We start from the raw sequence: 25,010 nt of genomic DNA on the forward strand, positions 1-25,010 counted from the left end.
CAGAAATACCTACAAAAATAATATTAGATAATACAACTGTTTAATTTTTTCTTTGATTACACACATAGATTTTTTTCAATCATAGTCTAATTTTTTGGTAGCTAACGAACTTAAAGTAATAAATAGAAATTCAGAAGTTAAAAACAAAAATCAGCGTTATATTTACAAAATTTTCACAGGACTAGTTTCGATGGTTTTACCGAATCACCATCCTCAGCTGCAAAACCGCAAATGTATAAGACATTTCATATGTATTCATATGTATATATTTCCATGTATAAGACATTCATTTCTCTTGCATCGAAATTGATGAGCTAATTTCTCTCACTCAACTCTGTTTGAAACAAACACATTTTGTTTTCCAAAATAAATATTACAAGCAAACTGAGGGATTAGCCATGGGAAGCCCCCTCAGTCCCATTCTGGCTGATATCTACATGCATTATTATGAATCAAAATTGTTTGAAACTTTAAACTTCCCGGCATGGTTCCGCTACGTAGACGATACTTTTACCCTGTTTGAAGGTAATAAAGATGATTTAAATAAAGTTCTTTCAACAATGAATTCTATTGATCCTGCTATTCAGTTCACTTTTGAACTTCAGACTTGCAATTCACTTTCGTTTCTCGACATTCTGGTCACACGTAATACATCCAACTTCAGTACTACGGTTTACCGTAAACCTTCTTCGGTTTGCCTTCCACCACACTTTAAATCATGTCATCCGACTAAACAAAAGTTAGCTTCATTTTATTCCTATGTTTTCCGTGCTCTTCAAGTTTGCTCCTCCAAACTAGCCCTTGATGAAGAACTAAATTATTTAAAAGCAATAGCTATTGACAGGGGCTTTTCACCCAACATTATTAATCAAGCAGTTAAAAAGTTCTCATCTCAACACACTAAAAGGCACACACTTGTTTTAGGAGATTATAAAAATTCTGTGGTCATTCCCTTCTTCCCATCAATTAGCTATAAAGTTGCACATATTTTGCAGAAATTTAACTTTCGGGTTGTTTATTCTCCCATTAATAAAATTCCGAGTTCCATACTCAAGGACCCCATTCCGGATGTGAATTCCTGGGGGTATTTATAGGATTCCTTGCCAGTGTGGTTTAATTTACATTGGCCAAACTAAGAGAGCCTTAAAATTTCGCGTCAAGGAACATGAGGCATATGTTAGAAAAAAGGAAACACAGAAGTCTTCTGTTGCTCAACATTGTTGGTCCGAAAATCACACTTTCAATTTTACTGCTGCCAAAATTATTCAAAAAACATCTTCCATTGGAGAACTGGATTTTCTAGAGGCATTTCACATGCATAAAAATCTTTCTGTTCTAGTTAACGATCCTAATTCCAATCCAACTTTGCCTTCGGCTTTAAAGAAATTATGTTTTAGTTCTGGTTTCACCAACAGATGGCGCCACTCTCTTATTCTTGTCCAGACTTTCTTATCTTATCTAATCATTATTTCCTATCTTGTTCATTTGCGGTTTTGCAGCTGAGGATGGTGGTTCGGTAAAACCATATAAACTAGTCAACTGTGAAAATTTTGTAAATATAACGCTGATTTTTGTTGTTTGACTTCTGAATTAATATTTATTCGGCGTGTTATTGTGTCTTAAGAATAACATCTGTTTATATTTGCATAAAGATATCGAAATAATTGAAAAAAATCTTGATACTTAAATTTATTCTGGAACTTACATAAGAACACTTACTTAATGTATTTTTATCTTACAATTTTAAGTGTCTAACACTTAAAATTGTAAGATAAAAATACATTAAGTAAGTGTTCTTACGAATAATCAACGAGTATATGTTAAACATCTTCCTAGGGTTTGTCTTTGATATGTTGAATATTTACTTTTCTTAACCGTAAATAATATGTTTCGAGATTCAACGAGGTTATTTAGAGAAGGAGATGTACATTCAAAAGTTTCTGTTGTAGAATTCCGTAGTTGTTTATGAAGGAAATTAGCAAATGTTTAATTTTAGTAATTAATTTATCGAGCCTGACGTCCGACAAAAGGAAACGAGAATCGTTGAACTTCATAACTTGTGTATTAATGAATCCCAGTTGCGTGTTTGTTAGCAATCGAAGTAAATATATGCATCAATTTCCAGTGTGATCACCTGGAGTCTTCTGGAAACAAACTGCATTTCAGGTGAATGAGTAACTGTCATTCTTGCGAAAGAATTGTTGAAATTCTCGAATCTCAGACATTACAGGAATTAATTCAAACATACAGTCTACAGCAAATTATTATAGAGTAATCGTGACTATTTTGTAAATACTTGGAAATTTAGATATGGGTCACATTTACCCTTTCCTCCAAGCTATCATACATTTGCAATAACACATATGAGGCTCAAACAACCATTTTAAGTAAACATTCAACAATTTTGATTAAAAATTCAAACAATTTTGATTAAAGCTTAAATATACCGCACATATATAAATGTTACAAACTGTGAAAGAGAAAGAATTAAGCGTTTCAAGGATGAAAGTTTTAAAACATGTAAAACTTCATCTTTAATAATATATGAACTTAATAAATGAAAATTTGATTTTACTCTTTAATAGGTGATCATATTATATTTTTAAAAGTATCTTAGAAACTTATTTTAAATTTATTAAATAAGATTAAATCAGTTTCAAATATTTGACTGATTTAAACTTTTAAGACAATTTTTGAAACTTAAACTTTTAATTTTTTCAATCCTCCATTGCCTCTCTTAAATTACACTAATAGACAGAAACTGGCTTATTTTCGGGTATGTATAGAGGAGGTTTGCACAGTTTTTAGAAGATTATCATTGTATTTACAGAAATATTTGACATAAAAATTTGTGTTTTAAATGTTCTATTTAATAACCTTATTCTTCACCACTTATTCTACAACGTAATTTCCAAGCCTTTTGTAGTGTCAAAAGATGTATTTTATCCCATTCCTCTTCAACAGCTTTAACCCATTCCTCTTGAACAGTCCAAGGAGAGTTGTAGATCAATGTTTGGACAATCCGCTTTTTAAAAGTCCAAAGCACAAAAATCCATGGGTGATAACATCAGGAGATTTAGTAGGGATACTAGTGAAGGGTATGGCCTTGATACCCGTTTCTTATTCCATTTTTCCAGAAAATTAATATTGGATTTTGTCGTGTGGGTGTTTGGTTGTCTTGATGCAGTTCTACTCATTGATAGCACTATGAATAAAGAGAAGGTATCTAATATTTGCAAATTGTACACTGGTGTGCAAAACTTAAGCAGCAGGTGTTCTTTTGCCCATAACTCCACAAATAATCATCTGAGAGACATGAAAATCAGAAATGAGAGACAGCATTTTATATTTAAACGATGACAAAAGAATAGTAGCGCAAAAATGAATACAATGCATACAGTATGGAATCAAATAAAAAAAGGCTTTATTGAACTCATAGTATCGTTACGCATGATTGTCTGCACAAGAGGAAGAACAACAAGCAGATGTTCCTTAGTATGGGATATGCCCTCCTGTTACTGCAATGGTTGCTTCGCACTGTCGCTTCATACCCAGCACCATATTGCCAAACAAATCATGAGGTAAGAGTGTCCATTCCTCAATCAGCGTCTGTTCAGTTGTTGAGTGTTTCCCGGAGGATGTAATCGTGCCGCAAGGCGTCTCCCTAAAGCATCCCACACATGTTCTATGGGATTTAAATCAGGGGAGTACGGTAGCCAATCCATTCCAGTGATATCTTCACTTTCCAGTAGCTTCTAAAAAACAGGAATCCGGTCTGGCCGTGTATTGTCATCCATAAAAACGAAATCTGCTCCAATGGCACCTTGGAATAGACGCACATGGGGCAGGATTACCTTCTGACAATAGCGATCTCCGGTTACAGAACCTATGTCGAAAACGTGGAGCTCTGTCCGCCCGTGCAGCATAAGCTTCTCCAGACGAGAACTCCAGGACCACCATAACGGTCTCTTTCCGTGATGTTGCTGGTATGAAACCTTGTCCCGAGCTCTCTCCAAATCAACTGGCGTTGAGAATCTCTTGTAGCACTAAAGCGACTCTCATCCTGTAAAGAGGACAAAACTTCATTGATGAGATGTCCAAGTTTGTGCTCCTTGCATCACTCTAAACGGTGGCACCGATGGCCAACTTTCAAACGGATGCAGCGTTCAAAACGGTGGACCTTCTGCAAAAGGCTACCTTCTGCGTCTGGATACGGAGACGTCTGGACACAGTTAACCGCGATACTTGTCGCCCTGTTGCTGTACACACTTGTTGAGCTATAGCGCTTGCTGACTTGTTTCGGGCTCTTTTTGCCTTCAGGACGATATATCGGTCATCCACAGCAGTTGCTTTCCTGCGGCGGCAACCACCAACTTTTCTAAAAACTGTACCTATTATTTGTAAGGCTTTCCAAGGGCGCAAAACGACACTTTTGTTGATTCCGAACTCTTGAGCTACACTGGTGACACTATGCTCCTCCTCCAGGTTTCCGATCATTCTTCCACGTGCGAAGTCATCCAGGTGATTTCTTCTAGCCATATTTCACGAAAGAACTCATCTGTACTTGCATCGAATGTTTTTAATTGCGTATCCGTCCTTTCTTTTATTGTAGTCTCGAGTTGAGTGCGCCGACTTCACGTGTTTTGTGTACACTCACGTCACCTGTGACGTTTTGCTCCTGATATTTGCATGCGCATGACCTTTCTACTGAATTGCGTATTTATTGTACTGATCGAAAGAACCCCCTTTCTGCAATTTTATGGCTATCTGATTAAAATTTACATTGTTGCTTAAGTTTTGCACACCAGTGTATATAAAATATGTTACTGATAGTATGTGGAACTGATCTCAGCACTTTTGTTCACTATCTTTATATTTAATTTGTTATTATATGAAAAACCAGCAACAATCATAAATTCCTTTGAAAAACGTTCTTTGGATTACTTGAACTATGTTTTAAGATTTTGTTCAAAAACAAATTTGTTCAACAGCAATAAAATGTTCAACTATGCATGCCAGGGGTCAAAGAATGAGAAGCTTCGAGCTTTCCGATTACGTTAAGGTAGCCTTTACCACACCTAAAAAGAACTGGTACCCATATATTGTAATTGCAGTGATAGTAAAGATTTAAAATAAAATAAACGTTAGTAAAACTTAAGATCCTTACAACTATATTAAGCTTTTTCTACCGTAACTGATTGTTTAATGAAAAACCAACTTCTTTTACTTTATAAACTAATTTCTAGACAGTGCTAACTATAATGAAAAAAAAAGTCAGTCCTCATGCTGCTAATTTATTAAAACTAATGTTTCAAGGACTAAACTCTTCTGTATAATTTAAAAAAGTGGAATAAAAATTTATGAATTTAAAGAATTTGGGTCTGTGTATGGAAACTGGGGAAAAACTTCAAAACTCCTGTAAACGTCGCTAAGTTCTTTTCAGGTCAATCATAATTCTATATTAATTTCCTCTAGAATAGTAGCAAGCTGAATTTATTTCTACCTTTCACTTGCTAGTTTTTATAATTGTGTTATGAGAAAGGTTTTCCCCAAAAGTTGTAAAAGTGTGTAATTCATGAAATGCAATTTTATGAAAATGAAATATTTAGGTTCTTCTGAATCCACTTTGATACCTTTTTACAATAATGCCCATATTTTTTTGTATGTTTCACAACAGAAAGCGAATTTTAAAAAAGCCGTGTAATTTCATTCGCAAGATATTTCATGACCTGTGCAGTTTCTAATTCTACCAAAAATATCCAAAAGCTATTCTTTAAAAAAAAAAAAAAAAAAAAAAAAAAAAAAAAAAAAAAAAAAAGGCCAGACACTCTCCTAACTATACTGATAGACCGCCCGTTTGGTATGTTGGTTAGAAGAGACAGCTTCTGCGCCAGTATACCTAAGTTCAAGTCCTCGGTAAATCACGAAATTTTTTAATGCTGCTTGGAGTAAGCGTACGTAAAAATTTATTGGTCCAGATGTCCATTCGTAGGGCTGATAATAGCAGAACGGCATCCTTGACACTCGGATGTTATCCAAATGTATCTCGATCTGGATTGGATGACGTTAAGCAAACATCAAACTGTCACCAATAAGAGTAGGTATCCCTTGTGGGTAAATTGTGGGCTTCTACCCACAAATATGTCTTGGGCTACTGGAATCCAGTATCAACAGTTACATGTAAAAACGAATGACTCAAAGCACAATTCAAAATTAGAAGAACCCTGAATAACATTATCAGTTCTCTAGCAGTTCCTACAGGTAATTTTATATTTATCAATCTTTGTAAGCTGGGACCTGTCAAATGTAAAATATAAAATCCTTTAAACGGTGTGTGATTATATGAAAAACTCAATATTTAATTGAACTGCTAAGAGTAAGAAGAATATTTATTCGTTTTAAAAAACATTTCTGTTTCATTTGCGTGATCATATTATAGAGACATTAGGTATTTTGGAAACAGGAAAGATGAAAAATTACCAACGCCTTTGCCGGGAATCGAACCGAGGACCTTTGGAATACGCTCCCAGCGTGTTGACCACTACACCACGAAGGCTCTCTAAAAAGGCGGGAGAAATACCTTATATACTTCCCACTTTTAAAGGCGACTGGGGTTTTTAGGGGACCTAATCGCCAAATCCTGGGTGAGGAAAGTGCGCTGGAGACCGAACCTCAGTCCCGGAATTTCCTTGGAGAGTTGAATGAAACGGGCTCCAGAAGGGACTCATTAGTGGCGGCACAGGCCCCACAGTCCCAGCCCGGCTTTATACTAAGTCTCAGTAAGGACGAAAGTCTTAATACAAATAAAAATCGCTAAGTCGTCTTTGCCTTGGGGCACCACTTCCTCAGCATCGATTTGTCATTCGGTGCCTTACCTTGCGTCGTCAGTCCCCGTCACGGGAACTCATGGAGGTACGACCTACCTCCATGCGGGAACTATGAGGGCTGAACACCCCCAAAAAGAGCCCCACTTACAAAGGACAATCATCATCCAGCACCCTTTTAGTTCGGCGCCACTGTAGAGACATTAGGTGTTTTGGAAGCAGGAAAGATGAAAAATTAGCAACGCCTTCGCCACGGACTTCTCAATTACCCGCTGAGCGTGCAGACAAATTTAATAGGTTTCTCTCCCAGTACTCTAGTTCTTATAATATCGGAAAAAATTCCTCAGGGATCTTGCTTCAGTCAGATAATAGTTAAAAAAAATCATTATCAAATTTTCGTTAAAGGATGACATTTCACGGGTAGCAATTTCATTTCTAAATAGTTTACGTTAATGTACATAACTGCAAACTAAGCTGCATTGCAAAATAAGTATTATATTTTTCTAGAATAGTTTTAGTTAGCAATTAATTTTCAATTTAAGAGAAAAAACGCTTAGGAAGTTTAAGATAAACGTGTTTACTGATTTCCTTTAATTCTCAGAAACGCTTATGAATGTGATTCAAAATTTTGTCCAAAGATGAGCAAGAAACTTTGGCTTGAAAATAACTATCTGGATTTATCATTATATCCATCTTCAGAAAGTTTACCAAAATATCTTTTAAATTTCCTGTTTTTTGAAAAAGGAGTTATTTCTGAATTAGTTCTTATTTTCTTTAAACGCGAGTCATTCTACCGTGCGTTTTGTCGAATACCGTCACGAATACTATCGAATACTGTCATATGTATTATTGGTGATTTGTAAAGCTATAAATAATTGTAGACATAAAGCTGATGGAAAAACATAACGTATTCGACAAAATGCATGGTAAAAACAAATATATTATTCTAATCAAAAGACCTTACCACCTAGCAAAACTACTCACACTACGTACAACAACTTTGTACATGTTAACTTGAAGCTTTGGGAATAATTTGGGTAAAAGTGTTTCGTAATCTTAATAAACTTTCCTAGTGTTTTCTATCTGAAGCCATCTAAATATTCATATTTTCTTTCTGAAGAACTTCTAACATAATGTTTATTGAATTAAATAGTTCGCCTTCTAAGAAGTCTTTAAAATAAACCCTCTAAATGATATTAATATCTGCTAATTTGCATTTATTTCGTTAGTTATTACCGAACTCCAAGGTTACTTTTCATAATGTTTTAAAAATTTCCAAAATATAGAACTGCAGTGAAAATAAAGTATCTTTCTCACCAGATCATCATGTAAGACATCGTGTATCAATGGGAGTTTTTTATTTTGCTTTATTTTTATTCCTTTACTCTTCTAATTTTTTTCTATCAATACTTCCAGTCATTTATCACTTTGCAGGATAAAAAGGGTGAAAAGCAGTAATTCTAAGAACTCAAATCAACCGCGCTCATATATTCTTCGAGCTGTTCGAACTTAATTGTAATCATCAACATGCAGTTTACACTTTATTCATTTGGCATTCTGTCTAAAAGTTTAGCTTTCAATTCTCCACAGACGTCATTCATGTTTGCCGAATCATCATAGAGTATCCCACAATCCTTTTCTAAGCATAATTTCTTATTTTTTGAGCGATTAGCATGCTAATGATAATTCTGTCAGCTTGATGTCTTATCGTATGTATAAATTCCAGTAAATGATTCCTTTGCTTTTGTATACCTGTTATTTTTTCTTTTTAATTATTGCTGTGTATCTTGTAACAATACCAAATTCATCTCATTTTATGATGTCATTGATAGAATCAACAATAACAGAAAAACAAATTATTGTTTTTGAATAAGATTATTTTTTTTCTGTCGATAAGATACGCATGCATTCTTTTTAGATAATTGTACTTAGATAACACGCACTATATTTAGATTATTTTTTGTTGAGCAATTCCATCAGATATGAGTCTTATATCATCACCATACTGATAATATTGAAAAAAAATTCTGAAGGAACCTTGGCTTGATGCAAAATTTCTTCCTTTAAAAAAAATGTGATGTCATAGTGACATTAAAAATCCTGTAATTTTAGTAAAGCTAACTTCCAGCCCTAAGAATGTTGGAACGACCGAAGCATTCTTCTTTTCAGCACACCATTGACCGAGTGGATATAATAGCTAGATACTGGTAATTTGATTTGAGTTCGATTTCTGGCAAACGGTCTGGCTGCACAAGGTTTTTATAGTTTTACCTTTGCGTAGCGTGAATATGCGTTGATTTTTTCCCCCAATCAAAAAACAAAAAGAAGTAGAGCTACTGTAATCAATTAATGAGTTAACTGAAATGCTGTTGATTAGCAGATCATAGAGAAAGCAAATATGCACCCGTGGACAACGTTCGAAGAGAAACTGAGTAGTATTGATGTTACAACCGAAAAGACCGCGAAACCGTAATGCAGCCAACCCGTTCGCCGAGAAACAAAAGCGACCTGATACACTCTGCTACTGGTTAGCACATTAACTGATGTTCCCTGTTAGATTCACCTCTGGGTATCAAAATAACATGAAACCTGGATCCTTGGTAAAGTATATCTTCTTGGGCCTGATGAAGCTTTTCAAACGTTTTGAACGTCCGTTTTCAGGTCTAATTTGTGCCCTTAGAAGCAGCATTATTTGCATTATTAATTAGCGGGTTTGAGGATAAGTGCTTTGTTCAGTTTTTGATGTTAGATCCTCACTTCTTTATTAAGTGTTAAGTCATTTTATAGTAACACATTATATGTAATACGATAACACAAAAATGAATCTTAGAATGTGCAAAATTTGATACAATTCACATTTGATCAATAAAGTTACCAAATTTTTAAACGTATTTTTTTCTCACACTCTAATAATGCATATGCGTATAGAAACATTGACAAACCAAATCAAGTAAAGGTAACTTTGTTTATACATTATAAAAATGTGTTGTTGTAATGATCGTATAAAGAAAATAAGCAGTCACACTGGAGCAACGTATTCATCTAAGAGAAATCCTCGTAAATCACAAAAGAGTTTGCTTATTAAGAGACACCTGTCATTTTCATGGCGCCATTTTCAATAATGCAAAGGCAACCATTCGGAATCGTACACATAGCAACAATAAAATAAATTTCATGGCTGTCGTAAATATTGTTGCGTTCTTTTTTCTACGGGTTTGTGGATTTGGAGTGATTGATAACAACACTTGACGAAGAATCAAAACACAATTTATTCGTCAGTATTAATCAGGAGAGTTCCAAAGACACGTTTACAGCCGTCGAAAACTACGACAAACACGCTGAAACAATCAGAAACACAGACTTAATGCTACAACGGTAAAGACAACTTCACATCAAAGCACTAAAGTACAGCTCCCGACTCGGTTGATCGCTCTCGGAGCTCAAGACATAACTATTGAACTCAACGTACTCAAGATACGCTTCACGATAAAACTCCGCGATAAATTGCTACTTCGCGTACAGGTAGGGTTTATATAACTTTTGACCTGCCTTCGAGAACATTCTGGGACAAACCGGTAAGAATTCTTTCCAGAATGTTCTCGCTCCGTCTAGGGCATATCGCCAATTTTGTCGCCAAATGGGCGATTTCGCTCCAACTCTGGTAACCCTGCCTTTCCTTGTCATTTTATGGCAACCCTAAACCCGCTTTTGAACACTTGTATTTTCTCCCTAGGTTCGATTCGTGGTGAAGTTCAGGTTTTCCTCGTGTGTAGCTCAGAGAATAAGCCAATTTTTTAATCAGGCCTTCCGTAATCATTTTAATAATTAAACAGCAAAACATTCAAATGAAACAGAAACACGCCACAGTAAAATTTGAAATTAGGTTGCCTTGTTTCGGAATAGATTTTGAATAAAATTCTATTGGTTTCGAATTGCCCTCGAAATGGATAGCATTTCATTCAAAATCTACTCCAAAACAGGGTTGATATTTTATTGCCTAATTTTAATCAAAATATTTATTCAGATTCATCTTTGAGACAAAGACCATTCAGAATTCTTATCACACATTTTTGTATTATTCTTTTCTGTGTTTAGTCCGCAGCTTTACTTAAAAAAGATATTTTTATATGGCTTATACTACTATAATATGTAATATGCGCAACTTTTTTTTTCTTTTATCAAGGCATACCTGTTTGATATTTTGTTTAAGATATCTTATTTCTTAATCTGTCATATGCTAGTCCTATAATATGTTCATTGTTTTGTCCTTGCTTAATGTAACGACAAATGTGTTAAACTGGGATATCAGAATCATCGGCTTTGCTTTGTAAATACATGAATCGAAGTTGTGAAATCATATTGTTCCACTTTATGTACGTTTGTTAGGTGCTACTCTACTGATAAAAGTTTCTACTCTTTGTTTTGATTGTTTAAGGACTTTTTTGTGGGGGGGGGGGGGGTTATTCAGCCTTTAGTGGAAAAATATATGACTGGACATTATATTTTAATATTTCTGTGCTTAATTCTTTTCTGCACTCTTCAAAATTCTTACTTGTTTTACCCTTATTTTTGCCTTTAAAAATTACGTAGAAATATTTTATTCTATAATTCATTTTCTGTTTAGTATTAAGCTTTCGCAACGAGTTTTCTTTTTCAAACATTTTTTTTAAACTTATGCAGTATCTTCTTTTGGTCTCATTGACCAATGGCCAAAATACGAGAGCAGAACTGTTTACATTCAGAACAGCTACCTTTTTTTAATGTGATTTCCTTTCCTTCAATTTAGGTAAATTCTTTTTTCACCTACTTTATCATGTGATATGTCGTTATCGATCATGCTTTAATCCAGTTTTGTAATTTTGAGGGTCTCGAATTTAATGTTATGGATAAATTTAAATACAATGGCTTTTTTGTGACATTTTATGCATGCTTTATTTTTATTTTATTTGATTTTGTGTGTATTGTGTAGAGAACATTTTAGTGGTATTTTCTTTCCAGTGTCACTAATAATAGGATAATTATATTTCTTGAAAGCACAGATAAAAATGTCGTTCAAATAAGGAAATAAAAGGTTTATTGTCAAATAAAAAATTATCCTTTTAAATAGCACTTTTGATACTTTTCACTTTATGTGATATATATACAATGATAATAATACGAGGAAGAACATGTAACTAATTAAATTACAGATAGACAGGCAGGGAGTGAATTTAAAAGTTGAAAGTTAATCAAACCATTAAAAATACTAATCAGAAACAATAATGTAATTTAAGTTAAGAATTAGCTTTTGACTAAGTAGGAAAAGCATAATTAAGCAAATATAAAAAATGCATAAATAAAATTTATGAATACAATTGTGATAAAGCTGTTTTATCTCTGTTAGACCTACACTTTTTCAAGAGGTGATGGATTCTTACACCGATATAATTTTTTCATCTGGCAATATCAAACATACTTCTGTTCATCCCAAATAAGTTTAGAATACAAATAATTTAAAATAATTAATTTAGATATCACAATTAACCCCCACAAGAAAACGTCACTTGGGATTAAATCCGAAGATTGGGTGGTCAAGGTATTAACACGTTGTCTCCTCACCCTTTCAGGCAACTGCTTTGTTGAATGATGCAGTCGTTGTTGTTTCCATTCAACTTCGGCATCAGTCAGCTTTCCAGTATGTCCAAATATATCCTACCAGTGAAGGACGCGTATCTGTCCTACTGAAAGCGATTATGGTTACTAATACTTATACCAGGCATGAAAAGGATTCTAAGAAGAAATTTACGTACGAATGAATTAAATGATCACAGTTTACTTCTGCTCTTTCAGTTTTGCTATTAAAAGGATGAAGAGCTCAACAGCAGCAACTGCTATAACCGGTTTTTGAAATATGAAAGAGAGTAATTATTTGTACTTAGTGATGTAAATCACGTCTTACGCATGAAAACTCTGTTGAAATACTGCGAACCTTGAGCTGTAGTAGCGACATTTGTGCAGTTCTGTAAAAAAGTACAGACCGAATGGCCTTAACAACTATTTATTTTTAAATTATATTTAAATAGTAAAGATCAGATTCCAAACCACTGTGTGTTTATTAGACAGCGAAATGTTTTGCACGGTTTCCCAATGGTGTTTTTTCGTAGCTTTCGATTACAAATATTGTCGAAGGTTTAAAGTTCCTATTTAGTTTACTTATCATACGTTAAGCATGAGTAAGCCTTTCTCTTATGGTAAAGTTATTTAATTAAAATTTTGTATACGCACCATCTACACGTACGGTTAATACTTTTCAGCTATCAAGTCAGAACATGAATTAAATCAGACTGCAGTTCTTCTCTACCGGTATAAAAACGTTAACAGAATATAGTGAATATACTAGATCTAAATGTTCTACATTTTAGTTCCATCAACTCAGCTATTCACTAAAAATTAATTCCATGTATTTCAAAGATTGAAACTGAGGTATTTGCTTTCATTTGAAAACATCGCTTTCAGTTAGGAAAGCAGAATGCATTAAGTTATTTTATCTTTTCTAACAAAGGTTTTATTTAAAAATTAGATAAGCAATTATTTGTTGCTAGGCAGTGGCAAACATCCTTGAAACAATTCGTCGAAAATTAAACTATCAAAGTGAAGGCAACGTTTTCTAAAGTCTCTATGGAGATCTATTAAAAATTTATGGATAGAATTAAGTGACATGATTGTTTGATTGAAGTAAATTCTTTCGAATTAAAATGCAGTAATGTATGGAATAATAAAAAATACCTAATTATGCAATATTTAAAGTTGAGAAATATTTTAAGTATATATTTATCGACTTTAATAACTACTGCCGTATTTTGAATTAAAATCTGGTACACTGTTCTTCATGATATATTATATTAGTGAATATTTATGCGAATTTTAAAAATGATAAGGAAGCATATTTACATAACGCATGAAACGACTGAAGATAATTTATCTTTAGAATAATTTTTAAAAACCTTTTTATCTTTATAAAATTGTGTATCTCAATCGGAAAAGATAGCAAATCGTGTTTTTATGTTGCTCGTTTTTCTGCGTATCAAATCGGAAAATGATAACGTACAGAAACGGAATGAATCAAGATGATTACGCATGCAGACAAATGGAAAATATGATTTGCCGTACTGAGATGCTTATCGGGCACGTAGACCATTCTTTTCAAGGCTTTTCTACGAAGGAAAGGTCATCTGTGAATAATTTAAATTTAAAATGCGAAAGAGCAAATTTAAATGCTTTTCGGAGCTGACGTTTATTCTCTTAAAATAGGCACGCAGTGGTACGCTTATAATACATGCGTTTTAAACTTTAGATGAGCTGAAATTATAATGCTATGCTACTTTTTAATATAAAGCCATATATAAAAATTTAATGTTTTTATATAGCGAAACTAAATTTTATGATTTATACATGAAACTATGTTGAACAGTTACAACTTAATACTAGCTCTTAGTAATAAAATGTTCCCATCCAAAGTGTATATGCCATGCTCTTTTTTGGAAATGTTTTGTCTAGAAACGTTCAGTGATCCTTTCTGCTTATAAAATTAGTTAAAATGAAATTTAGGGCAATAATAACTGAATAAAAAGAGCATTTCATAAAACGGAATGCTGAATCTTAAAGCGTGAAATATCTTAAATAACTATTGGAAGGTGTATAATACCTAGCATTGTAGAGGCATTAGGATTTTTTTTGGAAGCCAGAGAGATGAAAAATTAGCAACCGCCTTCGCCGGGAATCGAACCACGGACCTCTGGAATACCGGCCCAGCGTGCTGAACCACTACACCACGAAGGCACTAGAAAAGTGGGAGAAATACCCTATATACTCCCCTTTTTAAAGGGTGACTAGGGTTTTAGGGGACCTAGTCGCCAAATCCTGGGTGTGGAGAATCATCATTCACAACCCTTTTAGTTCGGCGCCACTTGTAAAGTCATTAGGATTTTTTGGAAGCAGAAAAGATGAAAAATGTGCAACCGCCTTCGCCGGGAATCGAACCACGGACCTCTGAAATACCGGCCCAGAGTGCTACCGTTACACCACGAAAGCACGCTAGGGAAGTGGGAGAAATACCTTATAGCATTATCATATCTTTTCAATATCACAAAATTATTTGAAGTATTTCAATTTACTTCAAAATAGCTTCGATCGTTACTCATTTGAAGATTTCCCGTCAGGTTAAGATACACTTTTAATTTTTCGTAATATTACAACAATAACAGAAAAATGCAGTTTTTAATTCTAACTAAACACTGATAGCCATAAAAAAAGTGTGGTTTAGATTTTATCAAAATGTAAAAATAGCAATTGTTTTCCTTTTTTTATGTTTTGTGATGGAGACCCTTTTAGTTCGGCTGTTTTGATATGCTGAAGGAAAATAAATAAATTTTTTTGTCTTTTTATTGTTTTAATATATATATAATATTTTTTTTGTTTATTATCAAATAATCTTGTGCTTTTTCTTATTTCCAGGCACAGGGAAAAGTGGTATTGCTTAATGAATTGATATTTTTGATTTTGAATAAGAAATTTTAGTAATGAACAAACCTGATATAATAGTCATGACAAAGATGACCTAAAAAAGACTTATTATGTTACCTTTATTTTAAAGCTCGTTTTAATTAGATTAGCTTACAGTTTGCAACGAAAGGAATTCAATAATTCATTTCAACAATCTATGATGCTACTGATCATGCGTAAACGTATGATTACGTTGTTCTACTAAACATTCGAATCTTATTCGTTAGCTCTCTTTTAAATGAATACACAGGTTAAACCAATCATAAAATATAGAGATTATATGGACAAGTAAATACAGAAGCCTAATATTTCCAGCATCCTAATCTAATATTTGTCTACCATTTGTGACGCCTAACATAATATTTGCTTTATGTCATCCATGACATACAACGCAGAAACTATGTTAGACGTCATAAGTAAAATCGAAAAGGATTTTAGCATGTTTAAAATTGTTATTCAGGGTTAGTTTCACATTAAAAAGTTGCTTTATGAAGCTCTTAGTTATACTATCGTTTCGTAGCCTTCCTAGTTAAATAAAATTACAGATCAGTGAAGGAAACGCCAAATATCGTAATCTAAAATACAAAAAGCTTATAATTTTAGAATAAAAGCATATATTCTACTTTCTTCTTCATTTTTTGAACAGCTACTAACTTATATAGGATTTTTATCTTCATCTTATAAGAGTATTTTTCTCCAAAACTGATAATTAATAAAAATATGTTTCCTTTAAAATAAGAGTGTGTTTTTTGGAACCCTAAACAATCATTAACATATATTAATTTAGAAGTCAAACAACAAAAATCAGCTTTATATTTGCAAATTTTCACAGGACTAGTTTCGATGGTTTTACCGATCAGCTGCCAAAGTGCAAATGAACGAGATGATTTTAGTTGTTTGACTTAATTAATTAAGTCATTTCTAAATTAATACTTGTTTGACGTGTTATTTTACCTTAATCATTAACACAGTTTGGGAAATTGAATATAAGTAAACAATCGGAGATGTTTAATTGCAAAATACTTTTAAATATTTTGCAAAGTGTGGAAAACTGAAGGAGCATAATGAATTTATGAAAATATATTCGGAGTAAAGTTTTCATTAAACTAAACGTAAATTGCTTACTTTAAATTTTACTTAAAATTCCTATTGTTGGAAGTTTAGGTAAAATTAAGGTTACAATATAAAATAATTCAGAAATTTAAACACGTTTTCCTCAACAACGATTAGTTTTTACAAGATCTAACTTCATGAGGAAGTTTAATAATATATTTACTTCTTATAAAGGCTGTAGCTATAGATTTTATAAATGAGGTCTCCTACAATATGTTCGGTATTAACTACAGGACGAGAAAAAAGATGGAAATAAAAAGAGAAATACTGAAATGGTCATGACATTTTTATGAATGTGTATACACATATTTGTACATAGGAATATACACATATTTCTATGCTTGTACAAGCGAAATCAGTCTATTGAAGAGATAGTACTAAATGACGCACTAAGTTCGTCAATTCCTATATAATAATAAATTTTAAATGACGTTTATTAATGCCTATAATTTTATACAATGAAAGTTCATAACTTATGGAAAATATTTTCTCTTGTTTTCAACACTACATTTATTTATACTTCATTCAATTATTATAAATGAAATATGCGTTCAAGCAATAAAAATATGCCTTACCCTTTCTTTTGCGTTGTCATATGATTCAGCAATGTCGTCCAGTTGTATCAATTGATGCAAGCCATCTTCAGTGGTAAACAGAAATCGGGGAACCTCCTTATCATCTCCTAGGGACATCATGCTACTAGTTATAGAATCTGTTTCAGACCATTTTCTTCGTGAAAACTCCCTCGGAAACTCCATACTTGCGATATTACGCAAAATAAGGATATTGGAGTCATCCTCTGCCAGTTGGAATTGTTGACTCAGTGGCACAGGTGCGACAGGGATGGGCGCGGGCAAGCCAAACGTAAGGGCACGATATATGCAAAAGTTCGAAGGAAAATTATGTTGATCGTGGTAATTCGTGCAGTGGAAGCGAAGTGAAATATGTGCTTATGATTGTTTTTTACCATCTCTTATTTATTAGGATTGTCCTGACCACTTACCTATATTCTGAACGTTTTTCAGTAAGAAGCATAAAAGTCTTACTCATATTTTTATGCAATTATCTGTTTAAAAGGCTTGAAGAGTTATTTTACAGTTTTATTTAGAAGAATCTTACCATTCCTTTAAAGAAATTTAATAATATAAAAGTAGCAATTTTTATGAATCTTTTCTGATAACATAAATCAAAACAACTAAATGCATTAAATTTTAGAACTTAATAAGTCCGATTTCAGTATTAATTTATTTCCAAATTTACTTAAGCCCAGTTTATAGTCATTATTTTCCTTTCTTCTTTGTTATATAAGATTAAAGAAAGGAGGAAAATACCTTTTAAGGTGAAGCAAGTTTTCAAAGACGCTTCAAGAGTTCTTTCTAGATACCAAAACAAAGCCAAAACACGAGTCAATGGTTCCTTGTTAGTTTCTCATATCATGTCGAATACAGTGGACAGTTACTTAAAAATTGTGCATTTCGAAAAATACCAAGCAGTATTTAATGATATTTGCTTCTAAAATGCGCTTTGTTATTTTAATTTTCCAGAAAGACTGAAATTTTTCACCAGTAAGAAAGGTTTCTGCTTCTTTCAGATGAACCAAAAACTATTACTGAATTAATGAAAAGTAATCTGATAATTGAGAGCACGGCCGAAAGAATGTAATATAAATTCTAATATTATATCCCAATTTTTTTTGTTCCCCGTTGTAATCACATTATAAATTATTTTATGTTAACCCATTTCTATGAATTTGATCTATAATGTAACTTCTCCCTTCGTTAGCCCAGGCTAGGATGCAGATGATTTACGTCTGTTTAAAGCGAGGGTTTTGAATGATTTAGAGACAGAGTGACAAAATCATTGTTATCCTTAAAAATTTCATCTGAGGTTGTTCTTGTCGGCAGCCTTTTACAAAACAAAAAATTTTCTTGTATGGTGTCTTCGTCAACATATCTGATAAAGCACATTAGATTTGCATTATCCTCGATATCCGTGCTTTCATCTATTTGCAAGGGAGAAAACTTGCTCTTTTTTACTTGAGCAACTAGTTCTTTAATTGTTTCCCGCAATCATCAATTCTCCGTTTAACTGTATTATTTGATAATGGTATCGCCAAAAATAAACATTTTCCCTCTATTTCGCATAAATTATTTGCGACAATTTTCAAAGCGGGAAGTATTAATTTTTCTCCAGCACTTATGAGGATACCCAGTTTCAGCTATTAATTTGGAAATTTCAAAAAAGATGAGGTTTTATTTGACTGGTGAGGTAAGAGTGTATTTTTAATTTTTTTTTTGTTTTTGTTTTTTTTTTTGAGCAGCAATCAATTCATTTTTCTTATCAGTAAAAAAGTTAATTGGCTTATCAGAGTACTCAGAATGGAGTGTGTTTAAATGCCGTTTCAACTTTGACGGTTTCATACTCTCGTTTGAAGGTTGCTCATTGCAAATAACACATAGTAGCAAATTATTTTGACTGCCTTCGGCAATGAACCCAAAGCGTAAATATTCCTCACAATGGTTGCGAGTCCAAGTAGTTTTACGCTTGTTATTTTGGCGCTATATATCTGCTTTAGGTGCTTCAGGCACAGTTTCTTCACGATCATGATGTTCAGCTTTGCTCGTGCTTGGTTGATCATCATCATTCCAATCTGTGGTTTTCTTGATTAACCATTTATCCATTTAAAAAAAAGGCTGAAAGCTTTAATAAAAAGAATTTGTTTATTAATGATTTATAAGAAAAGTATTTTTATTACTTACCAATATGAAGTTGCTATTAATAGTAAGTAATAATAACTATTGTCCAATAAAATAGGTAACAAAAATTCAAACATAACCTTGTTTTGATACACGTGGGTTTACGGGCGCATGTACCGGAGAAGGCACTGAATGACGAATCGAAATGAGCCAATCGGAGCATCCGAATTGAAACGGTGGTAAAGGGTTGCCACCAGCAATACTTGAAAACGTTTCGAAAAATATTAAATTTAGAGCAAAATGTTATAGATTTTTTGTGTTTTTACAATTTTTGCCACGATCCAGCTGAATTTTTCTGCGACCCGGTGCCGGGTCGCGACCCACATTTTGGGAAATGCTGCTTTAAGCTGTTTGCTAGCCGAAGTTAAATCTCACCGTTGAAGTTTGTGCCAAATTTGATTCCTTTGAACATAAAAATCACTTTTTAAGTTGTAAATTCAAATTTATATTATTTTAATACCCGTAAGTTGTGGAGTTTTGATTGTATGCACAAGTTGTGCCATATATTAAATTTCAGCTTAAATAAAAAGATTTAGTATTTAAATCCTTCATAAGTCTTTGTTCTACATTTACAGTCGAAGCGATAACTCGCTTGGAAGTCTAATAAAGTTTGAAGAGGCTTGGCAGGGTAATAAAGTCTGAAGGACTTTGAGCTAATATAACACAAATATACTTTAGAATATTATTTTCACTTGAAGCTAAATGAACACAATTAATGAAATTATACATAGTTTACATTGTGTTTTCATGTATTTCATAGTATTGGACTGCTCACGTTTGACTGTATTTCACCACGAAATTTGACTATTCTGCATTCCTTTAAGAACTCCTCTAAGATAGGTTGGTAGACCTTGCATGCTATGCCTTAATCAGGGACCTACTAAGGGATCTAAAGAATACCCTCAAGTTTTCTGGTTATTCAAGAAAGCACTATTCAATTTAAACTGAATTTTTTAGGTTATATAATATGACTACATATTTCTCATTTCCTCTACGAAAAAAATCTTTTCAAACAAGATTAAAATTAGTAAACAATACAAACTTTAAACAGATATCCTAAAAATACCGTGACCAATCTTTCTATCTTACATTTTCAGTTAAAACTATTAGTTATCTATCCTACCTTCTTTGGAAGAATCAAAAAACACGTCTGTGTTTTTTTGTGTGCACTTTGCTATGTAAGTACTCTGATTAAACTACTAGTGAAAGTCAGAATTTTGCGAAAACCCCACTTTCTCCTGAAATATCTGTTATAAAAATGTTACAGTAATGTAACAGTGTTTGTTATCATTTTAAAAGGCATTCTCTTTATTAATATTTCTCAGATGATAAATTGCTTATTCAGAATAATAAAGATAGTCGGGGAGATAAAAATAAAGTTCAAAGTGTAATCGGTATGACAACTAGTTAGTTAAGCAAGCATTGTGCGCACCGTTTATTAAAATTACACCCGTTCCAAACATATTTGAGTTTATTACAGCTGAATTTAATAGTCTGAAATTTATTACAACAAATTGTGATATGAGCCCTAAATTTATCTACAAGTAATATTATAATAAAAATGTAAATTTAAACTATTTATTCAGTTTTGAATTTTAGTCATATTTTTTTAATAAAAATGTTCTATAGTTACGTAACTAGTGAAGTTTTAAGTTTTAGGAAAGCAATAATCAGTTTGAACTTGTTTCGTATTGTTTCAGTCATACTTTTTCGATGTCACTTTTAAGTTAATAAAACTTCTAGTTTTGGTTTAATTTATATAGTTATTCCAACCATCACCTTTTACTTTCTTTTTTAAAAGTTCGAGTTTTTCTTAGAATTCGTAGCGTTTTTTTTAAATCACTTACGGTTAGCATACAGTCAGTTTCTGCCCTGGAATTCCTTTAACGCTTTCTAAAATATTACAGTCAGTTTTTCATATGTTATCTCAACCATTCCCCTGATTTCTTTCAATCCTCAAAACAACTCCTTCCAATTCTCAAAATCCCTTAAACCAAATTTAAGGCACCTTTCTAATGGTGTTTCTCATAGACGAGCCCCCACACATTAGTTGAAGAATATCTTTTATGCAGTGTCCTTTTAGCTTTCATCACTCTGGTCTAAAAGTTTAATTTCAAAAATTATGTTCGCTGAAAGAAGCAGTAATTTAATTATTTTAGCACGACATGAGATGAATGTGTACTATAATATTATATTTTTTCTATTTGCTGTCCCATTCCAAACGAAAATCTGTAAAAATACAAGCCGACATCAATGAGTGCTTTTTCTTTTGGTATGTAAATTCTTGATTTCTTTCCAACACTCAGGTTTTTTTGCTGTTGCCAATGGTGTCTAATTTATACTAATAATCAAATTATTGCATCCGTATAAGAAAGTTATTCTATAATAACTTCTTTCTTCATTTTTTAAATCCAGCTTCTGTTTTACTTTTAAATATTAATGTACGATGTTAAATATTAATGTGCTGGCAATGCTTTGTAAAACATACCAGTTTCATCTGTATTATAAAATTGATGGGACTCATTTCTTCAGTAACCAATGTAAAATTTTTATCCATTTATCAGCCTACTACCAAAACTACATTTTGCTTCTCGCTAACCAGTTTCTAATAAACAATTTTTTTACTGTCTTTTTGTCTTGTCAACCATCCACCAGCTGAAACAAAATCGTGTCCTAAACATTTTAGACAGTTCCACAGTTTTTTCGGGCTTGAGATCTCTGAAAATAGGGACACCTTTTAGTCTCATAAACTGAAACTGTTCTAGAAGAACAGTTCCAATATCTATCGATTCTCTATTCCTTTTGCCCTTCCTTGAGAAATTTACATTTTTTTATTACGTTTTTATCAATTTTAAGTCTTCGTTTACACGAAGACTTAAACAACCCGAACAGCAACATTACACGTTGCTGTTCCGGAAATTTTGGGCTTATTTGCATTTACCGTATTTACCTCTCTTTATTTGCATTTACCGTAAGCATCATAATACTTTAACATCATTCTCTTTAAGTCTTAAATATTTACGATAAGGTTATATGTACAGCAAATTAAGGAATATTTCCTCGAGTCCATATTCAGTACTCATGTTTCATGCCGGCAGAAAGACTTCATTTCCTTGAGTCATAATTTTCTCAATGCTTTTCTCCCCCTTTCCTTCAGGCTAACAAAGATTAGTTACTTTGTATTCAAAATGCGTTTATACAATAATATTAGGAAGTTTTCTGAGACTTTCTTTAAACGGATGAATAGATGAACCACATGCAGCATTGGTGGAGTAGGAGATTTTGGCTTTGAAGGAATCAGTCTTATGACAATCTGAGTTTTATAAACGGCGAAAATAATTCCATTAAACTGTAGTTTCTGTATCAATTAATATGCATTTATCTTGGTTCGTGGAAATTTAAACGTGATAAATAGGTTATTTTATTAACTAGTGAATTTAATAAGCTGCGGATATTGTACTATTAATGTTCAAGTTTGAATCACGAACTTCATTGGTATTTTAAGAAAATAGCGAATTTGGGAACGTTTCTCGATAAAAGTCATGTATTTACTAAACTTTAGTAAAGAAAATCGGAAAAAATCATATTCTCCTACAACATATAAACTAGATTAAAAAAAAATGTCTCAAACCGCGACATTAGTCTAAAAAATCAGGACCCTTTTAATGGCTTTAGTATTAGGTTAAATAGCAACGTAGACTAGTCTTAAAAATGAAATTATATACTGCAATTCCATTTGGATGTGTTAACAGTGATCAAAGAAAAAGGTATGAACCAAGTGCATTGTGTTACATTTTTACTAATCAGTAATGAACGGAGAAATAAGTAAACGCTTTGCTAAAAATATAACATACACTCACAGTTTATGATAACAGCAGTATATATTTAGCAGTATAGTGTAATAGTAGTATAGTATATATTTATTATAAATAAATTCAATATTTCGGATTTCCTGTTTCAATTTTGCGAACTTATGGAACGATTTAATGAAAACTATACACATAGAAAGTTTGTTATATAACTAGTTAAAACAATCATATTAGAGGCGACTTTTTATATTTAATGCATTCTATTCTTATGTGAGTTAGGGACGTTACAAAAGCAAATTTATGTTAAAACAGTTGTACTGGAGGTAAAAGAGAACCAAGCTAACTGCAACAGGAATGTCTGTTCTCTTAACGAAATGTGAATGTGAATATTGTACAAACGCCTGATATAAAACATCTTCATTCAATTTCAGAAAGGTTAAATTCTATAGAGCACAATGCAACAAGTTAAAAAACATATTAAGAACATTTCCTGGACCTTATGACATGGATTAAAAATACCATTTTTGCAAGGATTCAAACTGTGCTTATCCTTCATATTTGTTGCTTCGATAGTGAAGTTTATTAGATAATGATGATGGAGAGCTAGAGCTGCTTTAGATTCATGGCACAATAGTTCTTTATACTCAAGAAAGTAATATAAGCTTACAGTTAAAAATAATTGTTACATCTAATAGGGAATAATTATTCGGATGATTCTTAGTAATAAACTACACTAACAAGAAATTTGGTATTCTAAACTAATCTGCTAAATTTCTCGGGTAGCTGATTGAAACTTTAAACTGCATACAACATTTTCCCCACATTCTTCAGCCGTAAGCCATCTGTTCAATTATTTCGAAAGCTTGGGAGCTTACGAAATAAAGCATCAATAAACTATACATCTAATATAAATGAATCCGTATCAAAATCCTGGATTCACATCTATAATTCTTTCCTCCCTAACTGCTTGAAACAACGGATTCTCAAATTTCCATAGTCTCACTTTTTGTGAAACAGAATTCAGAAGAAAGATTATCATTATAAACGTTGCTCGAAATAGCAAATTTTCGAAAATCCTTGAAAACATATTAAAAATTTCCAAAATATATATCAAATTATATTTTAAGGAAAATGTGCCATGTGAATGACATAGACATTAACGTTGAGAAAGATTATGCATCTCAAATCTTGAAGAAATTATAATGCTTGGATTCAGTATAAAAAGTAGGCCAAAACGAGAGAAGACGAAATCACACTGAACAGACAAATATTGTAGAAAACCGGAGTTAAATACCTATGATAAGACATAAGAAAACATTGGATAATAAGTAAAGTATCTCGAAGAAAGGGAAGAAATTACCTGGGAACGGGTAGTTGTAGACCAGCAGAGAGGAGCTCTGACATATTCTGTCGTTAGCAAGACAATGGCCTGCACGTAAAAACAGTTTGGAGCCGAGTAAAAACAGTTCAAGGAAATTAATATCATGTAAATAATATACTTTTTCGTGAAAGAAAGTTCTAGGTCAAGAAACTAGGCAACTGGACTCACCGAAGTTAATACAGAGGAAAAGTAACGGGTCAATCAGATCAAACTTTTGAGGTCACGTGGGTGCCAAAATCTTAACACGAATAAATTAGATATTAATTAACTGTGAATCATTTAGAAAGCAAATCAAAACCTATAATTACTGTCATAAACATAGGATACTTTCAGATAGGGAAATACATTTTTTTTTAATTATTGGTTTGAACTTATGATGTCTAGACCAGTAGTTCTCAATCTTTTCTGCCTCATACACCCCTGAAAAATCGATGTGCATTATAATGCTTAGATAAAAATCTAAATTTGTGTTATTTTTTAATATGTTTTATAAGTTAAACAAGAAAAAGTGCAGAAAATATTAATAAATACCAAAACTTGAATAAAAGTAGTTTTTATATTCCATTAAATACTTAACAGGTATATA

The 25,010-nt window shown here is 32.6% G+C and overlaps 1 protein-coding gene across 2 annotated transcripts in view; it reads right to left on the reverse strand.

Annotated features, from left to right (window-relative positions):
• The window catches only part of LOC118182559 (proton channel OtopLc-like), an 87,299-nt gene extending 69,967 nt beyond the window's left edge, over positions 1 to 17,332 (reverse strand). The window contains exon 1 of one of the 2 annotated variants that reach the window (XM_085810011.1): positions 17,054 to 17,332. In XM_085810011.1, the coding sequence (XP_085666137.1) occupies positions 17,054 to 17,236 (183 nt within the window). In that variant the 5' untranslated portion in view covers positions 17,237 to 17,332. The remainder of the gene's footprint in view (positions 1 to 17,053) is intronic. The other variant, XM_085810013.1, reaches the window with a different exon arrangement.
• Between the last annotated feature and the right edge of the window lie 7,678 nt (positions 17,333 to 25,010).

This window comes from Stegodyphus dumicola, chromosome X2 (assembly GCF_044657685.1).
Source record: "Stegodyphus dumicola isolate Sdum_Otavi_A_Nest chromosome X2, ASM4465768v1".
NCBI classification, from domain to species: domain Eukaryota; kingdom Metazoa; phylum Arthropoda; class Arachnida; order Araneae; family Eresidae; genus Stegodyphus; species Stegodyphus dumicola.